Source organism: Eriocheir sinensis, chromosome 29 (assembly GCF_024679095.1).
Source record: "Eriocheir sinensis breed Jianghai 21 chromosome 29, ASM2467909v1, whole genome shotgun sequence".
NCBI classification, from domain to species: domain Eukaryota; kingdom Metazoa; phylum Arthropoda; class Malacostraca; order Decapoda; family Varunidae; genus Eriocheir; species Eriocheir sinensis.
The window spans coordinates 6,756,888-6,774,387 of NC_066537.1; the positions used below are offsets into that span (position 1 = coordinate 6,756,888).

Here is a 17,500-nt window from a genome sequence, read left to right on the forward strand (position 1 = left end):
AGGAAGAGGAGGAAAGACGAAAGAAAATAGGGCGATTAGAGAATAATTATTGGTCTGTAACACACACACACACACACACACACACACACACACACACACACACACACACATGATCACTTCTTCCTGTTCATAAATTTTCGTAACCTTAACTGGAGGAGGAGGAGGAGGAGGAAAAGGAGGAGGAGGAGGAGAAAGTGGAAAAAGAAAAAAAAAGAAAAATGTGAGATAAAGGAGAAGAAAATCTAATGAGAAAGAAGAAAAGAGAAAAAATGAGAGAGAGAGAGAGAGAGAGAGAGAGAGAGAGAGAGAGAGAGAGAGAGAGAGAGACTTAATACCCTTTCATACCTTTCCATTTCTCTCTCTCTCTCTCTCTCTCTCTCTCTCTCTCTCTCTCTCAAACAGGAAACAAAAGAAGACTCAGAAATTATCGAGAGAAAAAAAAAATTCTTCACCGTTTCTTGAATTTGAAAAGCAAAGGAAAAACTTGTAACTAATTTCCTTGTATATTTTCTTTCGCTAATTTTGAAAGGAAAGAGAAAGGAAAGCTCAGACGGAAGGAAGGGAAGGAAAATGAGGTAGATAGTTTGAGAAGGAGGTGAAGAGGAGAAGATGAGAAGAGAGAGAGAGAAGAAAAGACAAGAGAAATGTAAATAGAAGAAGAAAATGAAAGAGGAAAACAAGAAAAAAAAGGAAAAAAGAGGTTGATATTTCAAGAAGAAGGTGAATAGAATAAGAAGATGAGAAGAGACAAGAAAAGATAAGAGAAATGTGGATAGAAGAGAAGAAAATGAAAGAAGAAAACCAGGAAGAAAAAAAAGAAGGGAGGCGTTATGGGAAGATGGTGAACAGGGCAAGAGAAGACAATATGAAGGAGATTAAAGTAGAGCAGAGGAAGGAAGAGAAGACAATAAGAGGAGGAAGAGAAAACAATAAGAAGACAACAAGAAGAGGAAAAGAAGACAATAAGGAGATAAAAGTAGATCAGAGGAAGAAAGAGATTAGATAAAGAGGAAAAAGAAGAAAGAAGGCAAGAGATTCAAGAGGAGGAGAGGAAAAGGAGATGAGATTAGAGAAGAGGAAAGGAAAAGAGAGAGGATTGTAGAAGAGAAGGAAAGAGGAGAAAGAAGAAAGAAGATAAGAGAAAAGGAGACTAAATAAGAAGAAAGGAAAGGAGATGAGATTAGAGAAGAGGAAAGGAAAAGAGAGAGAATTGTAGAAGAGAAGGAAAGAGGAGAAAGAAGAAAGAAGATAAGAGGAAAGGAGACTAAAGAAGAGGAGAGGAAAAGGAGATGAGATTAGAGAAGAGGAAAGGAAAAGAGAGAGAATTGTTGAAGAGAAGGAAAGAGGAGAAAGAAGAAAGAAGAGAAGAGAAAAGGAGACTAAAGAAGAAGAAAGGAAAGGAGATGAGATTAGAGAAGAGGAAAGAAGAAGAGAGAGAAGGGTAGAAGAGAAGGAGATGAATAGGATTAGAAGATGAGGAGAGAGAAGAAAAGATAAATGTGGAGAGAAGAAGAAAATGAAAGAGGAAAACAAGCAAGAAAAAAAGATGGGAGGTTTAACATGAAGATGGTGAACAGGGGAGAAGAAAATAAAAAAAAGGAGATTAAAGTAGATCACAGGAAGAAAAAGATTAGATAAAGATGGAAAAGAAAGGGAGACTAAAGAAGAAGAGAGGAAAGGAGATGAGATTAGAAAAGAAGAAAGGAAAAGAGAGAAGGTTAGAAGAGAAGGAAAGAAAAGGAGAAAGAAGCAGAACTCGAAAAAGAACATCATTGAGAAAGCGACAAGATGGATACATAACCAGTAAACTACATCGTCTAATTTCCTTTCCCCATAAAAAGAGACGTTCCGATGTCCTTTACCGGGAGGAGGAGGAAGAAGAAGAAGAAGAAGAAGAGGAGGAGGAGGAAAAGGCTCGTATCATTTAACGGGAGGAGGAGGAGGAAGAAGAAGAAGAAGAAGACGAAGAAGAAGAAGGAGGAGGAGGAGGAGAAGGCTCGTATCAGGACCCACACTCGCTCCTCCTCCTCCTCCTCTTCCTCCTCCTCCTCCTCCTCCTCGACGTGAAGGGAAATGAGGCGTGGAAAAGAGGAGGAATTTCTACGCTTCTTCATGGCTTTCAAGAGCGACAAAAATATCTTAGAAGGTTTTTGCGTTGAATTATAAAATGCCACAAACGATTTAAAAGTGTTGCTCGTCACAGAAATCCTAACACAAAAAACGTTCCTCTCTTATGATCAAAGTGTTAAGATTGTTCAAACGTTTCATAGGTAAGGTCAGGCAACGTTGTGTGTGCATGGTATAGTTACACGTGCCCCCCCCCTTCTCTTTTTTTTTCTTCTTATTTTCATTTCCTTTTATTTTTTCCACTTTTTTCCTTTCATGTTTTCCCATTTTCCCTTCCTTTCCCCTCCTCCTCTTTTTTTCTCTTATTTTCATTCCTTTTTATATTTTTCACTTTTTCTTTCATGTTTTCCCATTTTCCCTTCCTTTCTTTCACTCCTTTCCCCTCCTCCTCCTCCTCTTTTTCTTTCTCTTATTTTCATTCCCTTTTATATTTTTCACTTTTTCTCTTTCATGTTTTCCCATTTTCCCTTTCCTTCACTCCTTTCCCCTCCTCCTCCTTCTTCTCCTCCTCCTTTTTTTTTTCCCTTATTTTCTTTTCCCTTTATATTATTCGCTTTGGCTCTTGAGTCTGTGGTGGAGGGCAATTTGAAAAGCATTGTGTCATTAGTTATCGGATTGCGTCATTATAAGCGTCTTGGAGTTTTGTGAACCGCCTATTTCTTGTAACAGAGGAGGAGGAGGAGGAGGAGAGATAATAACTTAGTGATAATAAAGGGAGACAGTTTAACGTTTTTGAAGAATACTTAATGTTTTCTTTTTCTTATTCTCTTCAGTAACGTACCCAGAAAACACACACACACACACACACACACACACACACACACACACACACACACACACACACACACACACACACACACATGCAAACATACAAACAAACACACATAACAAGAGCATAGAAAAAAAACATAAGCACAGATTCTCATTAGCATCAACACACACACACACACACAAACACAAACACAAACAAACACACACATACATACATACATAAGAAGGGCATAAAAAAAACATATAACCACAGATTCTCATTAGCATCAAGGTAAACACACACACACACACACACACACACACACACACACACACACACACACATATACATACAAACACACATAACAAGGGCATAAAAAAAAAACATATGCTCAGATTCTCATTAGCATCAAGATAAACACACACACACACACACACACACACACACACACACACACACACACACACAAACAACCTACCTGTCCTACCTGGCTCAGACCAATTAAGACCGGGAAGTGAGGAAGCAGAGGTGAGAGTGACAGGTGACAGGCGACTCTTGGACAGGTCGATAAGTTAATTAATCAAAGGGTGCGCAGGTGGACAGGTAAAGGTAAAAAACTGGATGTGATAAGAAAGACCACCATCATCATCATCATCGGTTTGTTTGTGTGTTTGTTTGTGTGTGTGTGTGTGTGTGTGTGTGTGTGTGTGTGTGTGCAGTTGTATGGATGGCAAGAAAAGGAAAGAGAAGGAGAAAGGAGGAGGAATGGGAGAGAGGAAGAGAAAGAAGGAAAAGGAAAGGAAGGTTGAAGAAGAAAGGAAGAAAATAAAATAAATAAAGGAAGGAAGGAATAAAGGAGGAGAGAAGAGGAGGAGGAAGACAGGAAGAAGTGCAAAGAAAGGAGAAAAGAATGAAAGGAAGGAAAAAGAAAAAAAAAGGAGGAGGAAGAAAGGAAGAAGAGCAAATAAAGAGAGGAAGGAAGGAAAAAAAGAGGAAAGGAGAAAAGAGAAGCAGGTGGAAGACATGAAGTGCAAAGAAAGAAGGGAGAAAAGAATGAGAGGAAGGAAAAGAAGGAGGAAGAAAGGAAGAAGAGCAAAGAAAAAAAAGGGAAGGGAGAGAGGAAGAAAAGACGAAGAAAGGAGGGAATGAAAAGGGGAGGGAGAGGGGAGGAAAAAAATAATTATGTATGGAAAGGAAATATTAGGAAGAGAGAAAGAAAGGAAAGGACCCCCCCCCCTGTGTGTGTGTGTGTGTGTGTGTGTGTGTGTGTGTGTGTGTGTGTGTGTGTGTGTGTGTGTGTGTGTGCGTGCGTGCGTTTCTTTCCCACAGTCATCAGGGTGGAGGACTAGAGAGGAAAAGAGAGGAAACTATTAATCATCGGAGGAAAAAGATGGCCAATTCTCTCTCTCTCTCTCTCTCTCTCTCTCTCTCTCTCTCTCTCGATTTGACTGATAGATAGATAGAAAGAGAGATTTGTGTTTCTTTTGGTGTGTGTGTGTGTGTGTGTGTGTGTGTGTGTGTGTGTGTGTGTGTTGCAACAGGTGTGCAAATAAGGTAAATGAATCGACAGGTGTGTTTGGACAGGAGAGAGAGAGAGAGAGAGAGAGAGAGAGAGAGAGAGAATCTATAGTAATATTTGGAACTACTGAAATTTATAAAGAAAAGATATAAGAGAGAGAGAGAGAGAGAGAGAGAGAGAATCAGCAAGCTACCTACGTCATTCTGTTGCTGGCAGGAAGCTGAATGGTGCTGAGCAAGACACCACCACCACCACCACCATCACCACCACCACTACCACCACCACCACCACTACCACTATCACCACCACCACCACCACCATCACCACCACTACCACTACCACCACCACCACCACCACAACTATTATCATCACCACCTTCACCACCAGCTCCTCCTATCTCTTCCTCTTCCACCACCACCACCATCATCATCACCACCACCACCACCACCACCACCACGTTCACCTCCACCTCCGCCAACACAAACAACAACATCATTAACAACAACAACTACTTTGACACAAGCGTCTGGGGAAATTAAGTGCCGAGAGAGAGAGAGAGAGAAATGCAGGAAAAGTAGATGAAAGTAAGTGAAATAAGAAGGGAAGGGAAGGAAAACAAAGTAAATGAGTAAGAGGGAAAGGAAAAGAAAGGAAAAAGTAATGAAAAATAAGTGAAAATGAGTAAAAAGTAAAGAAGAAAGCAATGCAAAATAAATCAAGAAAATCAAAATAAAGAAAAGGGCGAGAAAATTAAACAAAAAATAAAAGAAACCCCAAAAATAAAAAATAAAGGAATGGAAATGATAAGAAAACGGAAGCAAATTAAAGTATTGAGAATAGCAATATGAATGTTAAGAAAAATAAAGAAAACAAGAAAAGGTAATAATAATAATAATAATAATAATAATAAAGTAGTAAAGTAAATAATAATAATAATGCATAACGTAAAGTAAATGTAGTAAATTAAATAATAAAGTATAAAAGTAAATGATAAAATAGTCAGGTAAATGATAAAGTAGTAAAGTAAACAATAAAGTACTAAAGTAAACAATAAACTAATAAAGTAAATAATGCATAAAGTAATATAATAAAAAACGTCGCTAGGGGGTACTTCAGAAAAACTCCCTTGTTGCTTATTTTTGCAAGGCTGGTGACGTCACGCGCTTGCCGGCTCCTGATTGGTCCAGGGACACGTGCACGGGGGTGTCTGATTGGCTGAAGGTCACGTGGGTAGCTTGCTTCTTCCCTCCTGATCTCTTTTCTTTTTCTCCTCTCCTGTCTCTTCCTCCTCTATCTTTCTCTCCTCTTCCTTCCTTGTATCTTCTCTTCTGTTTATTCTTCCTTCGTTCCTCCTTCCTCCTGCTCTCGTTTCCTCTCCTCATCCTTCCTTTGATCCTCCTTGCTTCTTTTTCCTTTTCCTCTTTCCTCTTCCTCTTTCTCTCCTCTTCCTTCCTTTTATCCTCTCTTCTGTTTCTTATTCCTTCGTTCCTCCTTCCTTCTGCTCTCGTTTCCTCTCCTCCTCCTCCTTGCTTCTTTTTCTTTTTCTTCTATTCCCCTTTTTTTCTTCTTTCCTCTTTCCTCTTCCTTCCTTTTATCCTCTCTTCTGTTTCTTATTCCTTCGTTCCTCCTTCCTCCTGCTCTTGTTTCCTCTCCTCATCCTCCTTGCTTCTTTTTCCTTTTCTTGTTTCCCCTTTTTTCCTCTTTCCTCTTCCTCTTTCTCTCCTCTTCCTTTTTTTTTATCCTCTCTTCTCTTTCTTATTCCTTCGTTCCTTCTTCCTCCTGCTCTCGTTTCCTCTCCTCCTCCTCCTTGCTTCTTTTTTCTTTTTCTTCTATTCCCCTTTTTTCTTCTTTCCTCTTTCCTCTTCCTCTTTCTCTCCTCTTCCTTTTTTTTATCCTCTCTTCTGTTTCTTATTCCTTCGTTCCTTCTTCCTGCTGCACTCGTTTCCTCTCCTCCTCCTCCTCCTTGCTTCTTTTTTTCTTTTTCTTCTATTCCCCTTTTTTCTTCTTTCCTCTTTCCTGTTCCTCTTTCTCTCCTCTTCCTTCCTTTTATCCTCTCTTCTGTTTTTATTTTCGTTCCTTCTTCCTCCTGCTCTCGTTTCCTCTCCTCCTCCTCCTTGCTTCTTTTTTCTTTGTCTTCTGTTCCCCTTTTTTTCCTCTTTCTCTCCTCTTCCTTTTTTTATCCTCTCTTCTGTTTCTTATTCCTTCGTTCCTTCTTCCTCCTGCTCTCGTTTCCTCTCCTCATCCTCTTTGCTTCTTTTTCCTTTTCTTGTTTCCCCTTTTTTCTTCTTTCTTCTTTCCTCTTCCTCTTTCTCTCCTCTTCCTTCCTTTTATCCTCTCTTCTGTTTCTTATTCCTTCGTTCCTTCTTCCTCCTGGTCTCGTTTCCTCTCCTCCTCCTTCCTTTCATCCTCCTTTCTTTTTTTCCTTTTCTTCTATTCCCCTTTTTCCTTCTTTACTTTTTCCTCTTTTTCTTCCCTTTTCTCTCCCTCGCTTCTTCCTTTCATTTCTCTTCTCTCCCTTTCTGTATCTGATCTTTTCCCTTCTTGTTTCTTTATTTCTATTTCTCTCTCTCTCTCTCTCTCTCTCTCTCTCTCTCTCTCTCTCTCTCTCTCTCTCTCTCTCTCTCTCTCAAGGCTTTCTCCTCCATTTTCATTCCTTTCTATCATTTCTCTCTCTCCTCCTCCTCCTCCTCCTCCTCCTCTTCTTCCTCCTCTTCCTCCTCCTCTTCCTCCTCCTCCTCCTCCTCTTCCTCCTTTTTTTTTTTCGCCTCTCCTTTCATTCGATAATCTTCTTTTCCTTATTTTTTCTTTCTTTCCTTTATTTTTCTTCCTTCTTATCATCCTTAGAGAGAGAGAGAGAGAGAGAATGATGGTGTTTGATCAATACAATTCCTTTTGTTTCAGTGTTGCTCAAGTGACCTAATCGCTCTCTCTCTCTCTCTCTCTCTCTCTCTCTCTCTCTCTCTCTCTCTCTCTCTCTCTCTCTCTCACCTTCCATATACTTATCTTACTATTTTTGTCTCCTCCCCCTCTACCTCCTCCTCCTCCTCCTCCTTCTCCTCAGACCCTTCTTTCCTCCAATCCTCCTTCCTCTCCATTTCATCTTTCCTTCCTCTTTTTTTTCATTTTTTTATTTTCATTTTCTCCTTCATATTTTTCTCTCCTACTTGTTTATTCTCCTTTTTTCCTTCTTTCCATTCCTTTCTTTCTTTAGTTTCCTCCACCGTTTCTTCTCTCCATTTCTCGTTCCTCCCCTCCCTCCCTCCCCTTCCTTCCTTCCTTCCTTTCCTCCTACCTCTACCTATCTCTCTCCCTCCTCACCTCTCTCTCTCCATCTCTTTATGACCTTATTCTTTCCCTCCTTTCTTCCTTTCCTTTCCTTCCATTCCTCTCTCTCGTCTTTCCTTCCTCTCACCTTGCCCTTCCTTCCTCCTCTTCCCTCTTCCCTTCTTCCCTTTCCCTCTCTCCATTCCTTCTTCCCTTCCTTTCCTCTCTCCTTTCCTTCCTCTCATCTTGCCCTTCGTTCCTCCTCTTCCCTCTTCCCTTTCGCTTCTTCCATTCCTCCATTCCTTCTTCCTTTCCATTCCTCTTTCTTCTTTTCTTCCTCTCATATTTCCATTCCTTCCTCCTCTTCCCTCTCCTTCCTTCCTCCTTCCCTCCCTTCCTTCCCTCCCTCCATTCCTTCTTCCTTTCTTTTCCTCTCTTTCTACTTTCCTTCCTTCCTCCTCTTCCCTCTCCTTCCCTCCCTCCATTCCTTCCTTCCTTCTTTCATTCCTTTCCTCTTTGTCCTTTTTTTCCTCCTCTTATTCTTCCTCCTTCCTCCCCTTCCTCCTTCCTTCCTCCTCTTCCCTCTCCTTCCTTCCCTCCTTCCCTCCCTCTCTCCATCCGGTTCAGTTCGGCCTTGCAAGGTGACACTAACCGCTTCTCATTTTCTATAACCTGACCTCCCGTTTTTTCTGTGGCCTTCGTTTTCTTTAAGGGGTGACTTTTGCGTTTCCGGAATTTTCAAGGAATGGTTTATTTTTTATTTCTATGTTAAGGAATATGTTGAAGAAGGGAAGAGGAGGAGGAGGAGGAGGAGGGAAAGAATGAGGAAATAAGGAAAATAAAGGAAAAAAGAAAAAAGACATTAATAGTTTTTTTTTTTCCATTTATATTGACAGAGAGAGAGAGAGAGAGAGAGAGAGAGACGTCGCTGACCGGACAAGGTCATTTTGGGGTGAAGGGGAGGAGGAGGAAAGGTGTTCTTCCCTTCTTCTCCTCCTCCTCCTCCTCCTCCTCCTCCTCCTCCTCCTCCTCCTCCTCCTCCTCTTCCATCTTGTTCACGTTTCTTTGATTATTTTTTTTGCATTCCTTCTGTCTCCCTCCTTCCCCCTCTTTCAATATATCTTCCTTTCCTCCCTCCTCCTCCTCCTCCTCCTCCTCCTCTTTCTTCTCCCCTTCCCTCCTTTCCTCCCTGTGCCTTGGTTGAAAAATAGAGCAAAAGATGTGAAAAACGAGAGAGAGAGAGAGAGAGAGAGAGAGATGATGATGATGATGATGCTAAAGATTATGGATGAAAGACGAGAACACACACACACACACACACACACACACACACACACACACACACACACACACACACACACACACACACACACACACACACACACACACACACACACACACACACACACACACACACACACACACACACACGTATCACTCGTATCACTCACCCACGCACCTAAGTTTCCCTCCCCCCCCTTCCCTCCTCCTCTTCCTCCTCTTCCTTCCTCCTCCCTTTCTAACCTGAAGAGACTGCAGTTTAAAAGAGTCTTGAAAGGAAATTACCGTGATTGCTTCTCTTATCGTAACCTAAATAACTGAGCAAGAAGGACAGAGGGAAGGGAGGAGGGAGAGAGAGAGAAGGGGGAAGAGGAAGGAAGAGAGAGAGGAGGAGGGGAAGGAGAGACAGGGAGGAAGGGAATGTGTAGGAGGCACGGGTGAGAGAGAGGGGGAGGGAAATGGTAGGAGGAGAATAGAGAGAGAGAGGGGAAGAAACTGGAAGAGAGGGAGTGTGAAGGGATTTGGGGAAGAAAGAGAAGGGTGAGAGAGAAAGGGGGAGAAAAGGGAAGAGGAGAGAGAAAGGAAAGAGGAAGGAAGAGAGAGAGGGGAAATGAGAGGGAGAGGAACACACACACACACACACACACACACACACACACACACACACACACACAAACTAGACAGACGTAGAAAAACACGGACATACATACATACATACACACAGACAAACAAACAGAAAAAAAACAGGTAAACAGATAGACAGACATACAGTTAGATAGATAGATACATATGGAGATATGCATATGGAGTATGCATCTCATGTGTGGGGGGGCTCCACTCACACAGCTCTTCTGGACAGAGTGGAGGCTAAGGCTCTTCGTCCCATCAGCTCTCCTCCTCATACTGATAGTCTTCTACCTCTTAAATTCCGCCGCAATGTTGCCTCTCTTTCTATCTTCTATCGATATTTCCACGCTGACTGCTCTTCTGAACTTGCTAACTGCATGTCTCCCCCCGTCCCGCGGCCCCGCTGCACTCGACTTTCTACTCATGCTCATCCCTATACTGTCCAAACCCTTTATGCAAGAGTTAACCAGCATCTTCACTCTTTCATCCCTCACGCTGGTAAACTCTGGAACAATCTTCCTTCATCTGTATTTCCTCCTGCCTACGACTTGAACTCTTTCAAGAGGAGGGTATCAGGACACCTCTCCTCCCGTATTTGATCTTCCTTTCGGCCACCTCTTTTGTTTCTTTTTTAGGAGCAGCGAGTAGCGGGCTTTTTTTTTTATTATTGTTTTCTTTTTTTGTGTGCCCTTGAGCTGCCTCCTTTGTTGTAAAAAAAAAAAATCCTTAACAAACTACAAAAAGGTAGAAATAAATAAATAAAGTCATAAATCATCAGACCAACAATTAACCATTTTTTATTAGTGTCTTTTATTTTTATTATCACGAACTGGATAACTGACAACCTATAAGGACAGGTGAAGGAGACTTAATTAATGAGCTCAGGTAAACATGAACAAAATAAATAAAAGGTAAAAAAAAAAAGCTTCCAAAAACACACAAAACAGGAAGCAAAATAAAGAAAAACGAGGAAAAAAACGAGGAAGAAGAAAACAAACAAGCACACAAAACATAAAGCAAAAATAAAGAAAAAACAAGAAATAAAAAAAATAAGAACACGAGGAAGAAGAAAACAAACACAAAACATAAAGCAAAAATAAAGAAAAACAAGAAATAAAAACAAACAAGAACACAAGGAAGAAGAAAACAAACAAACACAAAACAGAAAGCAAAATAAAGAAAAACAAGAAAAAAAACAAGAACACAAGGAAGAAGAAAACAAACAAACGCAAAACAGAAAGCAAAATAAAGAAAAACAAGAAGAAATAAAAAAACAAGAACACGAGGAAGAAGAAAACAAACAAACAAACAAAGAATACTGAAGAGCAAACAAAAATAAGTGTTGCCAAACCCCCAACGCCTTCATCCTGCTGTTATTGTTTGCATCTCCTATCAACAACCTTGGATCCGTGATATTTATAGTGGGATAAGTGCGTGCGTGCTTGCGTGTGTGTGTGTGTGTGTGTGTGTGTGTGTGTGTGGCAGGTGTAGTGTATCGGTTTTTCGTTTTCTTGTTGCTGTTGTTTTTTGTTTTGTTTTGGTCACCGTGTTTGGATTTGGTGTTTTGAATGGCGTGTTTGTGTGTGTGTGTGTGTGTGTGTGTGTGTGTGTGTGTGTGTGTGTGTGTGTGTTTGTTTGTTCTTCCTCTTGTTTTCTTTGTTTTGCTTCCTGTTCGGTGTCGTGTTTGGAAGCTACGTAAGTCTTTGTGTTTGTTTGTTTGTTTGGATATGTGTGTGTGTGTGTGTGTGTGTGTGTGTGTGTGTGTGTGTGTGTGTGTGTGTGTGTGTTACTTCATGTTCTGGTTAGACTCGTTTTTTTCTCCTATAGATCCTGCTTCATACGTGTTTGAAAGGTGTGTGTGTGTGTGTGTGTGTGTGTGTGTGTGTGTTTCCCTAGTGTCTGCCATTGATACACTTTGCCAATTGTCTTCTAGTGTTTTTTTTATTTTTTTTATTCCTGTTAGAGTATACGTCCTTGTGTGTGTGTGTGTGTGTGTGTGTGTGTGTGTGTGTGTGTGTGTGTAACCTTAGCTGTCTTACGGCCTTGCTTTCTCAGTTTCCATCATTCAATCAATCAATCAGTCAGTCAGTCAGTCAATCAGTCAGTTTACTTCCCGTTCCACTTTCCTTTCCCTTTCCTGTTTTTCTTGTTTACTTTTTATTTCATTTTCTTCGCTTTCCTTGTTTTTTTTCATATTTTTCTCTTGTTCTTCTTTTTTTCTTCCTCCTCCTGTTCTTCCTTTTTTTTTGTTTTGTTCTTGTTTTTTCTTGTTCTTTTTCTTTATAATCGTTTCGTCCTTTCCCTTCGCTTCCTCCTTCTACTACTACTACTTATACTACTACTACTTATACTACTACTACTACTACTACTACTACTGCTACTACTACTACTTCTACAACAACAACTACCACTACTACTACTTATACTACTACTACTACAACTACTACAACTACCACTACCACCACCACTGTTACCAAAATCACACGGTAGGTACAAACAGAAACACAGACTACTTCTACCACCATCACCACCACCACCATCACCATCACCATCACTACCGGTATCGCCACTCGCTCTCACCTGTTCCTCGCATACCTGGTCCAATTAAGGGCTGGCCACACACCTGACGCAACCTTTCGCCCCGTTACTCTTTTGTTTTGCCTTAACCTTTGGCGATGTTCCTCCTCCTCCTCTGCTTCTTCTTTAGTCTGCCTTTTAATTTTTCCTCCTCTTCGTTCTCTTTTTTTTTTTCCTTTATTCTTTCTCCTCTTCCATGTCTTCATTTTCCTCTATTTTGAGTTCTAATGCCTCTTTCTCCTCCTCCTCCTAAATCGCATTCTTCTTCTCTTCCTTCTACTTTACTAATCTAATTTCTTATGTCTCTTCCTCCTCCTCTTCTTCCTCCTCCTCTTCCTCCTTCTTCCTCCTCCTTCTCATCCTCCTCCTTCTCCTCCTTCTCCTTTATCACTCTCTTCTCCTCTTCCTTCTACTCTACTAATCTGATTTCTTATGAGTCTTCCTCCTCCTCCTCTTCCTCCTCTTCCTTCTTCCTCCTTCTCTTCGTTATGGTCCTCCTTCTCCTGTTTTCGTCCTCCTCCTCCTCCTCTTCCTTCTTCGCCAATAATTCGATTCATAATGCCTCTTCCTTCTCCTCTTCCTCCTCCTCCTCCTCCTCCTCCTCCTCCTCCCCCTCCTCCTTTTTTGGCAATCTGATGTCTGATGATAAAATGTGTGTTAGTTTGTGTCTGTTTGTTTGTTTGTTCGTTTTTTTCCTCTTAATTCATTCGTCGTGGTTTTTTTTGTGACTAGTTTGATTCATGTTGTTTTTCTTCCTGTGTTTGTTTGTTTGTTTGTCTTGCTTTTCTTTATTTCTGTCTTCCTGTCATTCCATACTTCTTTCTTCTTTCTTTCCTTTCTTCTCTTTCCTTCCATCTTCCCTTCCTTTCTTTCTTTATTTCTTTTACTTTCTTTTATTTTCCCTATATATGTTTCTTTTCTCTCCTTTTTTCTTTCTTTCCTTCATTCCTTCTTTCTTCTCTTTCTTTCTTTTTTCCTTCGGTTTAGATATTCATGTATTCGTATATTAACTTCATTCTTTTTATTATATTATCACTTATTTTAGCTTTAATTTCTCTTTATATACTTCTAATTTCATTCCTGTGTGTGTGTGTGTGTGTGTGTGTGTGTGTGTGTGTTTCAGGTGTAGTGTTTCGTGGATTTGTTCTTTGTTTCTGTTGTTGTTGTTGTTGTTGTTGTTGTCTTGTTTGGGTCATCCTGCTTTGATCTGTGTTTGTGTGTGTGTTTGTTTGTTTGTTCTTCCTCTTGTTCTTCTTGTTCTCGTTTTTTTTTCTTCCACTTGGTTTCTTTATTTCGCTTCCTGTTTTTTTTGTCGTGTTTGGAAGCTACATAAATGTTTGTTTGTTTGTTTCGTGTGTGTGTGTGTGTGTGTGTGTGTATGTGTGTGTGTGTTTCTTTCGTGTTTGTCATTGATACACTTTGCCAATTGTCTTTAGTGTTTTTTTTTATTCCTGTTAGAGTATGTGTGTGTGTGTGTGTGTGTGTGTGTGTGTGTGTGTGTGTGTGTGTGTGTGTGTGTGTGTGTGTGTGTTTCTTTCGTGTCTGTCATTGATACACTTTGCCAATTGTCTTCTAGTGTTTTTTTTATTTTTTTTATTCTTGTTAGAGCATGTGTGTGTGTGTGTGTGTGTGTGTGTGTGTGTGTGTGTGTGTGTGTGTGTGTGTGTGTGTGTGTGTGTGTGTGTGTGCCGTGAGTCAAATCATAGGCATTAAAACCTAAGTGTCACGAGCCGTCATCAGTAACATTACATTTGCAAACCTCAATCCGCAGCAGGTGGCGAGGGCGAACATTTTTACTCTTTTTTCCTCACTCCTGCGAGCCAAAAATAACGTGCGTGAGTCATGGTGAATTCCTGAGTGTATTCAATTTTATCCCCAGTTTTGTTTGTTGATGAAATTTGTATCGCTAATTTTTACTTGCTATTAATTTATTTTTAACTCTTTTTAACGATTCCTTCTTACAAGTCATAGTTAATTCCTGAGTGTATTCAATTTTATCCCCAGTTTTGTTTGTTGATGAAATCTGTATCGCTAATTTTTACTTGTTATTAATTTATTTTTAACTCTTTTAACGATTCCTTCTAACAAGTCATAGTTAATTCCTGAGTGTATCCAATTTTATCCCCAGTTTTGTTTGTTATTGAAATTTGTATCGCTAATTTTTACTTGTTATTAATTCATTTTTAACTCTTTTAACGATTCCTTCTAACAAGTCATAGTTAATTCCTGAGTGTACCCAATTTTATCCCCAGTTTTGTTTGTTATTGAAATCTATATCGCTAATTTTTACTTATTAATTTATTTTTAACTCTTTTTAACGATTCCTTCTTACAAGTCATAGTTAATTCCTGAGTGTATCCAATTTTATCCCCAGTTTTGTTTGTTATTGAAATTTGTATCGCTAATTTTTACTTGTTATTGATTTATTTTTAACTCTTTTTAACGATTCCTTCTAACAAGTCATAGTTAATTCCTGAGTGTACCCAATTTTATCCCCAGTTTTGTTTATTGATGAAATTTGTATCGCTAATTTTTACTTGCTATTAATTTATTTTAAACTCTTTTAACGATTCCTTCTTACAAGTCATAGTTAATTCCTGAGTGTATCCAATTTTATCCCCAGTTTTGTTTGTTATTGAAATTTGTATCGCTAATTTTTACTTGCTATTAATTTATTTTTAACTCTTTTAACGATTCCTTCTTACAAGTCATAGTTAATTCCTGAGTGTATCCAATTTTATCCCCAGTTTTGTTTGTTATTGAAATTTGTATCGCTAATTTTTACTTGCTATTAATTTATTTTTAACTCTTTTAACGATTCCTTCTTACAAGTCATAGTTAATTCCTGAGTGTATCCAATTTTATCCCCAGTTTTGTTTGTTATTGAAATCTGTATCGCTAATTTTTTACTTGTTATTAATTTATTTTCGACTTATTCCTTAGTCCGCCAGATCTTCAAATAACGTCTATGATTCACGATTCCTTCTAACGTGCGTGAGTCATGGTGAATTCCTGAGCGTATCCAATTTTATCCCCAGTTTTGGTTGTCACTGAAATTTGTATCGCTAATTTTACTTCTTATTAATTTATTTTCGACGTTTCTTAGTCCGCCAGATCTTCAAATAACGTCTGTCATTCACGATTCCTTCTGTATCTCTTTCTGTATGTTTGTTTCTCTATCTCTTGCTGTCTGTGTGTGGCTGTCTCTGTCTGTGTTCGTATGTATCTCAATGTTTCTCTGCCTCTCTGTATCTCTTTCTATATGTCTGTCTCTATCTCTGGCTGCCTGTGTGTGTCTCTATCTCTCTGCCTTTGTTCGTCTGTATCTCAATGTATCTCTGCTTGTCTGTGCCTCTGTATCCCTTTCTGTCTTTGTGTGGCTATCTTTGTCTGTCTGTGTTCGCCTGTATTTCAATGTATCTTTGCTTAGCTATGCTCCTATGTATCTCTTTCTGCATGTCTGTTTCTCTCTTGCTGTCTGTGTGTGGCTGTCTCTCTCTGCCTGTGTTCGTCTGTAACTCAATCTGTATTTGCTTGTCTGTGCCTCTGTATCCCTTTCTGTCTTTGTGTGGCTATCTTTGTCTGTCTGTGTTCGCCTGTATTTCAATGTATCTTTGCTTAGCTATGCTCCTATGTATCTCTTTCTGCATGTCTGTTTCTCTCTTGCTGTCTGTGTGTGGCTATCTCTCTCTGCCTGTGTTCGTCTGTAGCTCAATCTGTATTTGCTTCTCTGTGCCTCTCTGTCAGTGACCTCGATTTCTCTGTTCATTCATCTCGTCATTACCCTCCTAATCTCTTTTTTTCTTCTTTTTTTACTTCACGTTGTATTTGATCTCTGTCTGTCACGTTTATCCTCCTTTTTCTCTCCTTCTCTCATCATTTTTCGCCTCTTCCTTCATTTGGTGTTACGTTTCTCCTTCTTCTTGCTCTTTTCTTTCTCTTTTTTTCCCTTTTCCTTCATTTTGTATCTCGTTTTTTGTCTCTTTCCTCATTTGGTTTTAATTTCTCTTCCTCTTTTTCCTTTTCTTTCTTTATTTGTTGTTTTGTTTCTTACTTTCGTTAATCTAAATATCTCTTTTATTTTTATTTCCATTCTTTTCTTTCTCTCTTTCGTCTCTTCCGTCTTTTTCTCTGGTCTTTTCCTTCTCCTTTTTCCCTATTCCTTCATTTGGTTTGACGTTTCTCCTTTTTTCTTGTATTTTCTCTTCCCTTTTTCCCTTTTCCTTCATTGGTATCTCGTTTTACTTTTGCTTTCCTTTCTTTCTTCTCTCTTGTTCGCTTCTCACCTCATTTGGTAATACGTGTTTCTTTGTCATCTTCTGTTTTATCATTTTTTTCTTTGTTTCTTTCCTTCGCTGATTTAAATATTTCAAGTTTGTCTTATTTGTTCTTTTCTTTATCTCGTTTTTCGCATTTTATCTCTCTTTCCTCTCCTTTCTATTCCTTTCATCGCTTCGTGTGTGTGTGTGTGTGTGTGTGTGTGTGTGTGTGTGTGTGTGTGTGTGTTTCCTTCCATGATCTAAATAACTTACGATTTTTATGTATTTTTAACTCACCTTCACCGACTCACTTTCAATTCTGTGTGTGTGTGTGTGTGTGTGTGTGTGTGTGTGTGTGTGTGTGTGTGTGTGTGTGTGTGTGGTTTCTCTTCCCTGATCTAAATAACTTCCGATATTAATTATTTTATTTATGTACATTTTTTTTTTTGTGTGTATGTGTGTGTGTGTGTTTAAGGACCTCACCATCAATATGTATGTATGTTTGTTTGTTCCAGGCGCGGGAGAGCGAGGGATGGTGAGCGGTGTTGAAGTGGAGGTGGTGGTGGTGGAGCGGCGGCGGAATGGTGATGGTGCGGGCGGGGGCTGGTGGTGAGGCTGCGGCCCTGGTGGTGATCTCGGTGTTGGGAGCTATCGGGAACGGCGTGGTGGTGTTGACCCTGCTGAGACGCTCCCTGCTGCACCACCCAAGTAACAGGTGAGTGGTGATGAAGTGGTGATGAGGGTGGTGATGATGAAGTTGTGATGAGGGTGGTGATGAGGGTCTGTCTGTTACGTTTATCCTTCTCTTTCATCGTTTTTTCTTTGTTGTTGTTGTTGTTGTTGTTGTTTTCCTTTATTTGGTGTTAGGTTTCTCCTTTTTGCTATTTTATTTCCCTTTTATTCTTCTCTTTCTCTCCTCTCTTTCATCGTTTTTTTTTTTTATGTGTGTGTTACGTTTCTCCTTTTTGCTCTTATTTCCCCTTCCTTCATTTCTTTATTTCCCTATTTCCCCTTCCTTCATTTCTTTATTTCCCTATTTCCCCTTCCTTCATTCTTTTATTTCCCTATTTCCCCTTCCTTCATTCTTTTATTTCC

The 17,500-nt window shown here is 39.7% G+C and overlaps 1 protein-coding gene across 5 annotated transcripts in view; it reads left to right on the forward strand.

Moving 5' to 3' along the window:
• Positions 1 to 17,500, forward strand: part of LOC127004908 (uncharacterized) — a 105,665-nt gene that overhangs the window by 33,674 nt on the left and 54,491 nt on the right. For all 5 annotated transcript variants that reach the window (XM_050873136.1, XM_050873137.1, XM_050873139.1 and 2 more), the window contains one exon: positions 16,921 to 17,120. In XM_050873136.1, the coding sequence (XP_050729093.1) occupies positions 16,987 to 17,120 (134 nt within the window). In that variant the 5' untranslated portion in view covers positions 16,921 to 16,986. The remainder of the gene's footprint in view (positions 1 to 16,920; positions 17,121 to 17,500) is intronic.